Here is a 12500-nt window from a genome sequence, read left to right on the forward strand (position 1 = left end):
AGAAGCACGCACTACTTGCTGTAATAAGCTACAAAATATCAGCATTAATCCTATCGACTTAAATAGTAAGCTAAGCATGATCGCACTGACTATAGAAGAGACTTAGATTCAAACTGAATGACATAGCATCCCTCCAGTAAACCACACACATCAACAAGTATCCAGACATATTGTGCTGGCCTTTATTTTTCCATGATGCTAATGGACTTAATTTGTTGTTTCATTACTAGGATCAGTACTACTCTCTAAAAAGTAAGAGGGTACATTTAACACAATACATGGCTAGTCTGTCAATTGAATGTAATGGCGTCCTCATTTCAGTTCACATTTAAAAGCCTGTAGACTAGTTTGTGTGCAGGCAGACCTGTCAAACTAAATCCAGATAGTAGCAGCTTTTATAACACTCAAATCATCTGCATTAAAAGACTTATACATTAAGAAACACTGTGTAAAAAGCTGAGTATGAGTAATATAAGAATAAAATGTGTGTGGATGGTTAGAAATCACAGGTCAGCTGCTGCACAACACTCCGGCAAGCCAAAACTGAGAGGCTGCCCAATTGAAACTAAATTGATACACATGCAAACTTTTACTGATGGCTGATGCTGGCTGTTTGAGTTTGATACTAATGTAAATGTTCAATTGTTTTAAGAATGACAGATTGAGAAGACATCTGAATCTACATTTTTTTCAGCCTAGTTTTCTCACCATGTGGCCCTGAATCCGCTGCAATCTGCAAAGAGACCTCAGTCTGGAGGAACAGCAAGGAGAGAATAGTGGCAATCATAAATACCTATAAAAACTAACACAGAACATCTGACAACTGTCAAGTTCAAGTTCAGATCGACGCTAACAAGGGGGAGTTGACATTAGACATTACAACATTACTACTCCATCATGATTACTTACGCATACAAGAACTAGCATCGTAGAGACTTAATTCAACCTGATTCCTGCATGTCTGATATTTCATAACAAGCTACAATAATGTCACAAACTCGGACAGTCACGGCAACAAACTACCGTGTCGCTTCGCTAGTAACGCCACGTGCCACATACCTGTAAGCAGATGTCAAAACGGTAAAGGACATTATGACTTATGTCTTCTGACAACAAGCAGCACTTTCAGGTACAGCCTGCAGCTCTCCTTGCTCTTTCCACTGTAGTTTTCGGCGTTTACTTCCTGAAAGAAGCATCGAGCGAGTTCTGATTGGTTCGTAAGGTGGCGTCATGGTGGGCGTACGCACCATCGAGTAAGATCAAGCCTGTGCTTTGTTTGTGCCACACTGCCACCTGCTGAGGAGAGGAGGTACTGCTCCTGTGCTCTGATACTATGGAGTCATATTTATTTTGTCGTTTGGACTGTTTTCGTTTTTACATCGGTAGAATTGATTTTTTTTATAGTGGATTTATGTAACTAAAAGTACTTTCTCGTTTAATGTACTTAAGTAGCAATTTTAGTCATACTACTTGTACTTGCACACACAAGTAATATTTTTACACCACTACATTTTACTGGGGAAAAAACATTAACATTTAGCTTTATGAATTTTATTGACAGCTGTAGATGGTCATACAGCGAACATGTTACTTATAAAATACATTGCAGTGATACAAATAAAGCTTCCAAATAGTATGCAAACTCAAAATAACAATACAGCCTAAATTATTTCCATACTCAGTGTCCAAGAGTTACAAAGTACATTAACTTATGAACTGTGCTACGTTACAATTTTGAGGTGCTTTGCTTTATCTACATATTGCCATTTCTACTCCACTACATTTTAGAAGGTACTGTTGTATTTTTTTATAACTCCGATACAGCTATTTGACATTTAAAATTACTGATAGGATTTTATGTGCAGCAAATATGGTAAGGTTCTAAAATATGAAGCAGTGTTTTATTAAGTATATACAATGTGCCAAAAATGTAAAATATATTCTGAAAGGAAACATTTGATACTTTAAATGAATTTTGCAGAAAATACTTTGTACTTTAACTTCAGTAAAGTTTAAATGCTTGGAGACCCTCCCCTCTGGCAAGAGGCTGTGGTCCATCAGGACCAAAACCTCCTGACACAAGAACAGTTTCTTCCTCTCTGCTGCCAGCCTCATCAACAATGCCCCGGCCCCACGCCATCCCCCACAGGGACTTTCATCCAGCCCCACAGTCACTTAACATTACATTAATGTTATGACTCTAAGTCAGTCTTTATGCATTACAATGACACACACTGGATTTATATACTGTTTACATTACACATTGTTGTTAATTTTATACTGTGCGCTTTTTGCATCACCTCGCACATACCTGCACATCTGAACAGCTCTTTAATTACACCTGTTCCTGAAAGTAGGAGTGCTACTGTTTAATATCTTAAAACACCAGAAACAAATTCCTTGTAAGTGTAAACCTACTACAACAATAAACCCGATTCTGATTCTGATTAAATACAAGAAGAATAAAAAGTGGTTCTAAAGGATAAAACAACTTGTTATCACAGTGTTTTATTAGACAGACTATCAAAATGAGATTAGTGTGACTCCAGAGTCAATGTCAGGTTGCAATATAGTGTTGTAATCAAGGTGTTGCCCGATAAACTTTCAGTGCACCTTCCCTGAGCAAATAAGGTGCACGCCTTGGTTTTATTAGCAAGAGTAACAAACAAGTGTGTTATGAAGCATGCAGAAGAATAACATATAAAAAGCAAGACTGCATTCTTAATTTATCATGCACAGGAGGCACTTTTATTTCCTTCTCATAAACAGTCATGAATACAATAGTGCCTGTAATGTGACTTTTACACTAAAATACTAAAGGTAAAGAAAAGCTTTTACGACATCGGTCATGTCCACCCGTCATGACATGGTTTTAAAACTGCAGGTGTTTGATCGAAATAGATTTTTAAAGATAATGCATGAAGAAACAGACAGCATGACAATAATAATCATAATGTATGGAAGCATGATGGATGTTTGTAGATGATGACAAATCTTCAACTAGTCCGAGTCGCTGCTGCAGGAGCTGCTGGAGGACTACAGAAGAGAGAAACACACAGACATCAATGAATCACTTCAATACTTCAAAACCATGTAAAGCTTCATTTACAGCTGTATGTCCACTTTGAATTAGCATTTCTTCTTCTTTGATTCTGTTATTTTCGTAGATAAGAAAACCAACATGCATTCCATCATATTACAGAAAACAAGTTAATCTTACCCCGTGACAGTTCTTTCCTTTCTTGTGACATTTGCCATGCTTGTGACCATCCTTGTGCTTGTGCTTCTTGTCCTTTTTCTTGTCCTTATGTCCATGTCCATGTCCTTGGCACGCTCCATGTCCATGTCCATGATCATGCCCTGGGCCGTGGCCGTGACTGTGGCCGTGTCCTTGACCCTGACCTTGGCAACAACCAGGTCCAGGTCCATGTCCGTGGTGACCTCCGTGGTGGCCTCCGTGGTGGCCTCCGTGGTGGCCTCCGTGTGGCGCATGGGGCTGAGGAGGGTAGACCGGTGGTGGGGCGGTGCCTGGAGGATATTGAGGGTATCCCCCTGGCACCTGCTGAGGAGGGTTGGGGTATCCAGGGTACTGGTTTCCTAAAACGCACCGTGAAAACAATTAAACACGATACAACACTAAACAAGAGTGATCATCATATCTGAGAGTGGTTGTGTCATTTACCTTGGTTGTGCCCGTACATTTTAAAACTCCCGATGAAACCACAGATGCTGAAAGTAAAAGAACAAACACTTTAAATAAATGAACACAAACCTACAAGCAGAGCTACAGATCCTCAGCAGAGTACTTACTGTGAGCTGGAGAGCAGATCGACTGGCGGGACGGTCACCTGCTACTCCTTTTTATGTTCAGTCCCCCTCACATGATTTTGGGCAGCACGTTAACTCCCCTCAGAACATTTCTGTCTTGTGACATAAATGGGTGTGTTTGTATAATCTTTAACATACAGTCAATATGGACCATAAACAGTCTAAGATATGGACACACACACACACACCCTCTTTTACAATCTTTTGAAGGTTTCTGTGTAAAAATCTGGTTTGCAGCTAGTCTTTTTGTCTCAGTCGGATGTTTGAGTCTTTTGCTTAATAAGTTGGCTTTCTGAAATATTAACACTGCAACACTTCAGTGATGATTAATATGGGGGTGATGTTTATCAGAGAGAAGGGAATCTTACCATGTTTAAACATGACATCATGACATCACCAATAGGACGTTGATCTTGAGGAAAACAGGTGTGGTCACAGATGTGCTTATATTTACACTCTGGCTCATATCATTGGAGGCCAAACATCTTACAATTCAAGATTCTTCTGAAACATATATTACTCCTTACTTACAACTTACTGAACTAAACGTTAATGTTTAATGTGAATGCCAGCAAAGAAAATATTGCTTGTTGCATTTATTGCTGCAGAAAGATGAATTGCTGTCAGCTGGAAGGCCCGGCCCTGATAACACTGCCTCAGGGGAAGTCGGAGATGCCAGGGAATATTCCAGTTGATTACTTGTTTTATACAATAAAATGAAAGCTGACAAATATTAACTTAATATATAATCAGTAAACAAATGTAGATGAGGTATTTGGCTATTACTGAGTTGCTGTACGGTGAAGTCTGGTTATTTATTTTACCAGAGGAGAAACATGCATGAGAGTTTCAGTCTGAGGGCTGTGTGCAAAGTCATAGTTTCCCATGCACACACCTTTTTTTTCTTTGCAACCCTTCCAGTTTACATGTATGCAAACCAGCACCAGGCCTCTCCTTCTGACTGTAATGTGCGAGAAAGTGGAGCAGCTTGTAATCATAATACGCTTATCTATGTGTCAAAGATTACATCGGGTTTTTACAAGACCAAAAATGGCTTAAAGTCAGATTTACAGTCAACCTCGTGTTTGATTACGCACGTGATTGAAATTGGATTGGAGTGAATGTATCATGGGAGCAGCAGGGTGTGGGACTATTAGAGAAAAACCCTGCAGAACAAAGGTCTTCATTCAACACACCCTGGGTAAATAACGGTAATATAAACACAGGCTGACAGATAACGCACACAGAGTAATAATACACTGTGAGGTCAAATATAACAGAGATAAAACAGGCAAAGTTTTGTAGAGATCAGTTGTTTTTATGATTGATGGAAAATCAGCTTCAAAGGAACAATTATGATCATACAGTGACTGAAAAATAACTCAATAATTCAACTATAAAAACATCCTGTTGCCTTTATCAGGCTTTATTAAGGAAGCAAACAAACACACACTGAAAAAATGTTTGTGGTTAAATGAACTGATTATTTTGACAACAGGTAGCAGGATGAAGGTTTCCAGGAGGTACCTCATCTCGTTTCTCTTCCCATCCAGGCATCTTCTAGTCCGAGTCGCTGCTGCAGGAGCTGCTGGAGGACTACAGTAGGATAACCATCTCAATTAGTTATGACAATAAGTGCATTAGTAAACGTTCAACACTGTAAAATATCAACAAAATGATGTAATGATTTATTTATATGATGAATATATTTCTGGATTTAAGAATCGAGCTGTACCAAATAAACTTGCATCTAAGTGAATCTGAGAAATTGTATTGTATTGTTCCTTTAAGTGTGTGTGATTTGTGAATAAACAGTGTTTTATTATTTAACTACTTTTAGATTATAACCGTAAGGGCATCTGGCTCTTTAATATGGCCTAAAAGTAACTATGTCTACCTGTCAGTGCTCTGGTATTTACTCTAGTACAATAAAGAGACTCAATTTTTGGCTCTTTGCCATTGCATAGATTATTATCAACAAATGAACTGATGATCTTACCCCGTGACACTTCTTTCCTTTTTTGTGGCAATGGCCATGCATGTGACCGTGCTTGTGCCTGTGTCCGTGTCCATGTCCATGATGCCCATGACCGTGTCCGTGTCCATGATGTCCACGCCCACGACCATGTCCGTGTCCATGATGTCCACGACCATGTCCGTGTCCATGTCCGTGATGCCCATGCCCATGATGGCCGTGCCCATGTCCATGTCCACAAACATCATCATGACAGTGGCCATGATCGTGACCATGCCCGTGGCCATGATCGTGACCATGCCCGTGGCCATGATCGTGATGACTGTGCCCATGGCCATGATCGTGATGACTGTGCCCATGGCCATGATCATGATGACCATGATCATGATCATGCCCGTGACCATGGCTGTGATCATGGCTGTGACCATGACCATGATCATCACAGCCAGGCCCTGATCCATGACCATGTCCTCCATAAGGTGGGTACCCAGGCGGACCACAGGGCTGAGGAGGGCAGGGTTGGGGTTGGGCAGGCTGTGGACATTGAGGGATACCTCCTGGCTGAGGATTAAAGCCGAACGGATACTGGTTTCCTGGTTAAATAAAAGGGGTGTGGCTCAGCATTTTATCTTTCACATTAAATCCACTTGACTTCAATTTTTGTTCCAAACTTTCAGTACGTTTAAGTAAAAGTTATTTACCTGAATTTTGCCCCCACATTTTAAATTTTCAGATCCAAACACTGAAAGAGAAAAAACGTTTATACACACAAATCCCCTCTTAACATCACAAAGGAAATAACTTTATGAAAATTACAGATATAATCAGACATTGTGCCGAAAATACAGTTTGCTTTGTTAAATGTTACAACAGTCAAAGCAGCTCAAAGTATTGCATCAGGCCCTGACTGTAAGCTTCCCGTTAGTGGGATAAGTCTTACTGAGAAAAACAGAGGGCCGACATAATTCAACAGTTTACAAAGGAAACACATGTAAGCTAGATGATCGGTATTTCAAAGCATGCTACACACACACACACACACACACACACACACACACACACACACACACACACACACACACACACACATATTGTGCCCAGAACTTACCGTGTGCAAGAGTGCAGCCCCACAGATACAGAACTCAGCTGGATGTGCTTTTTTATGTTTATCAAGCCACACCTCAGTTTGAACAATCCAATGGGCATCATCGGGGCAGAGCCTGAACCTCACATACATTTAGTTTGAGGTGTGTGAACATGCACTTGAGATTTTGTTTTTTTATATTTTTTTAATTATTTGCTTTTTAGATTTATTTATAACAAACATGTTTTTCCCTCCATGTGGATCCATATAAGCAACAATAAAAAGATTAACAATCTTGTGCCATCAAAGGCGGACACAGCATTTTGCTTAAAAGTTTGAACTATTTTTTCTTGACAAAAATAATCATGTTTAGAAAAAGGCCCAAGATCAACCTCTATGACAACCGCTGCAAAATTCACTGTATTAAGAGTTTGAAAGGGTCATTCTATGGCACTGTGTGGCAGTGGTTCAACAACATCACTGTGGCAGAAGCACAAGGTGATTTTGCTCTGAACTGTATGAAAGAAATGGGCAAAGACACGGGGATTTCACACTTTGATTTGTGAGCTGGCGTTTGGAAGATTGAGGTGAGGTATTTTGGCTGTCACCATCTTGGTTGTTTTGAGCAGGTAAAGACCATATTTGGACATGAAGGTGGAGCAAGTGAGAAACGTGAGGTTTTCAAATGCTAGGTTATCAAAGTTATATAGTCTATGCTCTTATTTTTCAGCTGGCTAATTAGAAAGGTAGACATTAGAATTCACTCACAAAAAGAGCTGGAGCACAGACTTCTTGGACATTCTGTTAGTACAATAAACCGCACTTAGAGGCATATGTCTGATATTTGCATGAAAAATTCCAACACCTTAAACACCTTAAGGGGTCGTGTTGAGTGACAGGAATTGGCTGAAGTGACACCAAACAGACAGCTTGCAACTCTCCCTGTCACTCAATACTGTCACATCCCTTTGTACAATCTTTTAAGCCTCAATAAAACACACAGTGGCGTCATTTTAAAAATTCAACCCCTTTAAAGTTGTCATAAATGTGGAAATTAACTATGGAGACCATAGCTGTTTTTTGTATCAGGCTGATAACATGTTTAATTCTGCTGTAAAGATGGGGATTTTAACATAAGGTCTAAGGGGATAGACTCACTTTTGGAGCCAACCTCAAGTGGCCATTAGAGGAACTGCAATTTTTGGCAGAATGCTTTATTTTTTAGCCCCATAGGTTGCCACTTGGATTTTGCAAGAATCATCTTTAGCCTGAAGCATACGTATACAAAAGTTCAGCTAATTGGCTAGCCCTTGTTAGCATAGTCTTCCTTCATAGCAAGCTAACTCGACAATAGCTTGTGTAGCTACAGCTAAAAGAATGTACTAGACTGTAAAGGTTAAACATTAACAACATATAGACATTCAGTTTTTCTTTTTCACTTTTACAGAGGATTTTGTTTAAATGTACAAACATTACTTAGGAAAACTTAAACAAAAGTATTTGATTTAAGTGTAGTAACAGTACAATGACACAGGGCTGTGATTGGATGATCTCAATGTTGGTCCAGGAACATGTCCTACTTTATAAAATCACGTTGGCACAGCAGTCTGAGATTCAAAAGGGATTCGTCCCTTGTGTCAGTTTTCTACTAACTAAACTCCATAATAAAAAGAGGCTTTAAACACAGCTTCCTTTTTATAACTTAAATAAAAGTTTAAAACAGGAAATACAGATGACAAAACGAAAAAGTCAACCTGAAAAGAGTGCTGTATTCAGCCTGAAATGAGAAAGAGAGTGACTGAAACTGTGAAGAGAACTCATCCATGTCTGTTTTCATTTCAATTTATAACCTCAGTATTTGATTCATGGCCATACAGTCAGTTAAAACCCAATGTGTGTTTTACATATGGTAGATAAAAGCCTGTTAGCATGTGCTGGGCTTGGAATATAGATAATATTGAGTTACAGGATCATTGATTCTTCGTAAAGGAGAAGGACAAGGATTTCCAAATGTTTGCCTTCACCATCAAGGAGTCTTCATTTAGTCGGAGTCACTGCTGCTGCTGCTGCAGGAGCTACTGGACGACTACAGCACGGATGAAAGAAAAGCAAACAGAACAATTCAGTGTTGACAGGATAGTGCACTGTTTCCTCTGCTGAAGTAGATACGAAATTAAACAATAAAGCTCATTAACATAGCATTTAGATTCTACCAGCTCTTCTTTCTGCCACTAAGGTAGTTCTGGGTCGCATCACTCAGTTAGAAACCTTCCTTAGCAAAAAGCCTATGATGTTCCTGCACAAGTGCATCTGTACTTGATGTTGTAATCACGCATAAACAACCTATTAAATGAGTATTCCTGTGATAAGTTCAGTTGAGTGCAAAAACTTTTCATGTCTTACCCCATGACTGTCCTTCCCTTTCTTGTGGCACTTCCCGTGCTTGTGGCCACGCCTGTGCCTGCGCCTGCGTTTAGGCCCACATCCGTGTCCATGTCCATGCCCGTGCCCATGTCCGCCACCACAACCATGTCCATGCCCGTGCCCATGTCCACCACATTGACCGTGTCCACCACCACAACCATGTTCATGCCCGTGTCCGTGCCCATGCCCATGTCCATGACCATGACCGTGTCCATGTCCATGCCCATGTCCATGCCCGTGGTCATGCCCATGACCATGACCGTGTCCATGACCATGACCATGACACTGTCCATGGCCTCCTCCTTCACAACATTGTCCTGTAATTAGTCATAAATCAGCATTAAGTAAATGTGAATGTCAAGCATGAGATGCACTTTCAATATGTTTGGAAGAAAGTGTTTATGAAAAGCAAATGTTTTTTTACCTTTATTTTGTCTATCCATGTCAAAACTTTCCACCCTGAAATGGAAGATGGATTAAAATGACAAAAAATAAGTACACACATACAGAGCTACGGAAGCCCTGAGAGGCCAAAAAAGGAAAAAAAAAACAGTGATCTATCTTCTAAGTCTCAGCTAAATATATTCCTCTCCTGCTTCAGGATGGAAGATCAAATCAAAACAGCTGGAAAAATGTAAATGATATCAGTCCTATTTAAAACATTGGGTAGTGCTTCCTCTTGTGATCGATTTTAAAATTACAACAACAAACAAAAAAAAACCTTTGAAAAAGATATAACTTTTTGTCATGAGCAAAACCCTTTTTGAACCATTTTCACGAATAAAAAAAAAAAATTTAGACAAATGATTGCAGGTAAAAGAAATAAGATGAGGAGATCACACAAAGAAAACAAATATATACATTTTCTGCCTCTCAGATATCCTGTGAGCAAATAAACTTCGTATAAGATGGAGGAAATTAAAAAGAAAAACTAAACAAAAACAAACCTGTGATGCAAGACCCTTAGCAAAGCGACTTACAACTTTCAGCTTAAGAAATGACCTGTCCAACAATTAAAAATATTTCCAGAAAATACTATCCCCCCATGCATATAATTCAAAGTTAAAGCGTTACAGATTCAGAACATCAGCAGGTGAACTTACTGCGAGCAGGGCTGCAGATCCACAGATGCAGAATCCACATGCTGCTGCTTTTATGTGAAGCCACACCTCAACACACAGCAGGTCACCAGGGGCTGTGGCCGCTCTCTCATCACACAGCCTTTGTTTAGTGAGGTCAAAGTATGTGAGGGGGAGTGTGTATAAATCTGTGTCATGCACTATATGTAGTGATGTATGCATTAAGATGAAGTTAAAACAGCATTTACATTTTATTTTAAGACTCATGCCTGCATTGTAAACATTGCCTGACATGGTTATCTGATATCTACAGCAAGCCCATGATTTAACCCTGCTTGTTCTCTTGACTTCTTTTGTCCTGCACAGCGTGTTTAACAAGCCTGTTTGTTTGAAACCTTTCCACGATAGTCAGGACACCAAACCTGTATTTTCTTATCCGAAGGGTGAACAAAGACTTTTTATTCGACCCTGCACTCAATCTGCTCTTTCGCTCGTTTTGCTGGTGTAGCTTATAATTGGCTCAGTAGGTGCTCTCTGAAGTGAACTATCCTTGAACATTTTGCAGTGCACACACACACAACAACAACTGAAAATACAGACAAATAATCAGACAATTAAGCTGTCTGGGACTAAGGAAAATAAAATATGCAATATTCTCACCTTTCTTACCAAAAATACTTCTTGTCTGTTCAGTTTCAATTTCAAAAGGCCAAGCCAAGTACAGGTCATAAAGCCCAACTCCTCCATGTTAACAGATGGGACATGAGTCAAACTATAAAATCAAAATACACGTCAAATACATTTTTCTCAAACATGGTTTCTGTCATTATAGTTAGTTATTATCATGCTGATTCATGTGCAATCGTCATTTTTCTGACAAGTTTACTTTTAATTAGTTATTTGGTGCTGTAAAAAGGGGATGTTACCCCATGATTGACAGCTCTGTTGATAAATCCGGCAGAGACGTTACTAACACTAACACTACAGACATTGAAGTTTCCATAACCGTGAATATCTGCTTCAGACCAACACAAGAAGCTGTTCTCCTTTCGTATAAAAGGAGGTGGAAATGCATCGCCCATCTTTATATACAGTCAATGGTTTCTGCTTTCAATTGTCTAGTCAAGTCTAAGGATTTAAGTTTTAAGTCAAATCTTGACTAATTTAAGTAAAGCCAAGCCTTTTGGGATTTAAGTCTCAAGTCAAGTCTTTGGGATTTAAGTTTTAAGTCTAGTCTTTGGGATTTAAGTCTCAAGTCAAGTCTGTAGGGATAAAAGTCTCAAGTCAACTTTTTGGGGATAAAAGTCTCAGGTCAAGTCTGTAGGGATTTAAGTCACAAGTCAAGTCTTTAGGATTTAAGTCTCAAGTCAAGTCTGTAGGGATAAAGGTCTCAGGTCAAGTCTGTAGGGATTTAAGTCTTAAGTCTTTCAGTATAAAATTCTCAAGTCAAGTCTTTCAGTATACAATTCTCAAGTCAAGTCTTTAGAGATAAAAGTCTCAAGTCTTTGGGGATAAAAGTCTCAGGTCAAGTCTGTTGGGATTTAAGCCACAAGCCAAGTCTTTGGGGATGAAAGTCTTCAGTCAAGTCTGTAGGGATAAAGGTCTTCAGTCAAGACTTTAGGGATTTAAGTCTTAAGTCAAGACTTTAGGGATTTAAGTCTTAAGTCTTTCAGTATAAAATTCTCAAGTCAAGTCTTTAGAGATAAAAGTCTTAAGTTTTTTGGGATAAAAGTCTCAAGTCAAGTGTTTAAGGATTCAACTCTACAGTCGAGTTTTTGGGGATTAAAGTCTAAAGTTAAGTCTTCGGTCTTTGACACTCTAATGTCAGGTCTCAAATCAGGTCTTAAGTTTTCCTTTTTTTAAATGAATATACATTTGAGCAGAAGTCTGAAGTGTACAACGATGGTCAACAACTGTACCTGACTGATCCACTTGTATATGTGAATATATGAACAGATTTTCACCCTCAAATGTAATTTGAACTCTTGTTATTGTGAGAATTCCCCATTCCCTGCTTCTGTGGAAAATGTGTGGGAGGTGTTTTTAAACCTGCTTCCTTATCAGCATCTGATCATGCAGAAGACTCAGAGGGAACAGCACATAACACTGG

The 12500-nt window shown here is 39.3% G+C and overlaps 4 protein-coding genes across 4 annotated transcripts in view; all 4 read right to left on the bottom strand.

Annotated features, from left to right (window-relative positions):
• The window catches only part of hibch (3-hydroxyisobutyryl-CoA hydrolase), a 31668-nt gene extending 30518 nt beyond the window's left edge, over nt 1-1150 (bottom strand). Inside the window, exons 1-2 of the mRNA XM_069663146.1 lie at nt 1060-1150; nt 709-751 (exon numbers count right to left, since the gene is read on the bottom strand). Coding sequence (XP_069519247.1) covers nt 709-751; nt 1060-1091 — 75 coding nt within the window. The 5' untranslated portion in view covers nt 1092-1150. The remainder of the gene's footprint in view (nt 1-708; nt 752-1059) is intronic.
• A 1412-nt stretch (nt 1151-2562) lies between these two features.
• Nucleotides 2563-3947, bottom strand: LOC138592849 (proline, histidine and glycine-rich protein 1-like). The gene is made up of 4 exons (XM_069663734.1): nt 3811-3947; nt 3683-3729; nt 3221-3597; nt 2563-3036 (listed from the first exon to the last, which is right to left on the bottom strand). The coding sequence occupies exons 2-4, from the start codon at nt 3699-3701 to the stop codon at nt 3001-3003; spliced, it is 432 nt and encodes a 143-aa protein (XP_069519835.1). The 5' UTR covers nt 3702-3729; nt 3811-3947; the 3' UTR covers nt 2563-3000.
• Nucleotides 3948-5131: 1184 nt separating this feature from the next.
• LOC138592748 (uncharacterized) lies at nt 5132-8614 on the bottom strand. Its single transcript, XM_069663619.1, has 4 exons — nt 6912-8614; nt 6505-6545; nt 5828-6396; nt 5132-5424 (listed from the first exon to the last, which is right to left on the bottom strand). The coding sequence occupies exons 3-4, from the start codon at nt 6277-6279 to the stop codon at nt 5223-5225; spliced, it is 654 nt and encodes a 217-aa protein (XP_069519720.1). The 5' UTR covers nt 6280-6396; nt 6505-6545; nt 6912-8614; the 3' UTR covers nt 5132-5222.
• A 101-nt stretch (nt 8615-8715) lies between these two features.
• Nucleotides 8716-10476, bottom strand: LOC138592749 (period circadian protein-like). The gene is made up of 4 exons (XM_069663620.1): nt 10415-10476; nt 9736-9770; nt 9291-9628; nt 8716-8973 (listed from the first exon to the last, which is right to left on the bottom strand). Exons 1-4 carry the CDS (start codon nt 10452-10454, stop codon nt 8925-8927), a joined length of 462 nt encoding a protein of 153 aa, XP_069519721.1. The 5' UTR covers nt 10455-10476; the 3' UTR covers nt 8716-8924.
• Nucleotides 10477-12500: the final 2024 nt, after the last annotated feature.

The sequence above is a fragment of the Semicossyphus pulcher genome, unplaced genomic scaffold (assembly GCF_022749685.1).
Source record: "Semicossyphus pulcher isolate SPU_LCO1_2020_fin unplaced genomic scaffold, fSemPul1.0.p SCAF_15, whole genome shotgun sequence".
Taxonomy (NCBI): domain Eukaryota; kingdom Metazoa; phylum Chordata; class Actinopteri; order Labriformes; family Labridae; genus Semicossyphus; species Semicossyphus pulcher.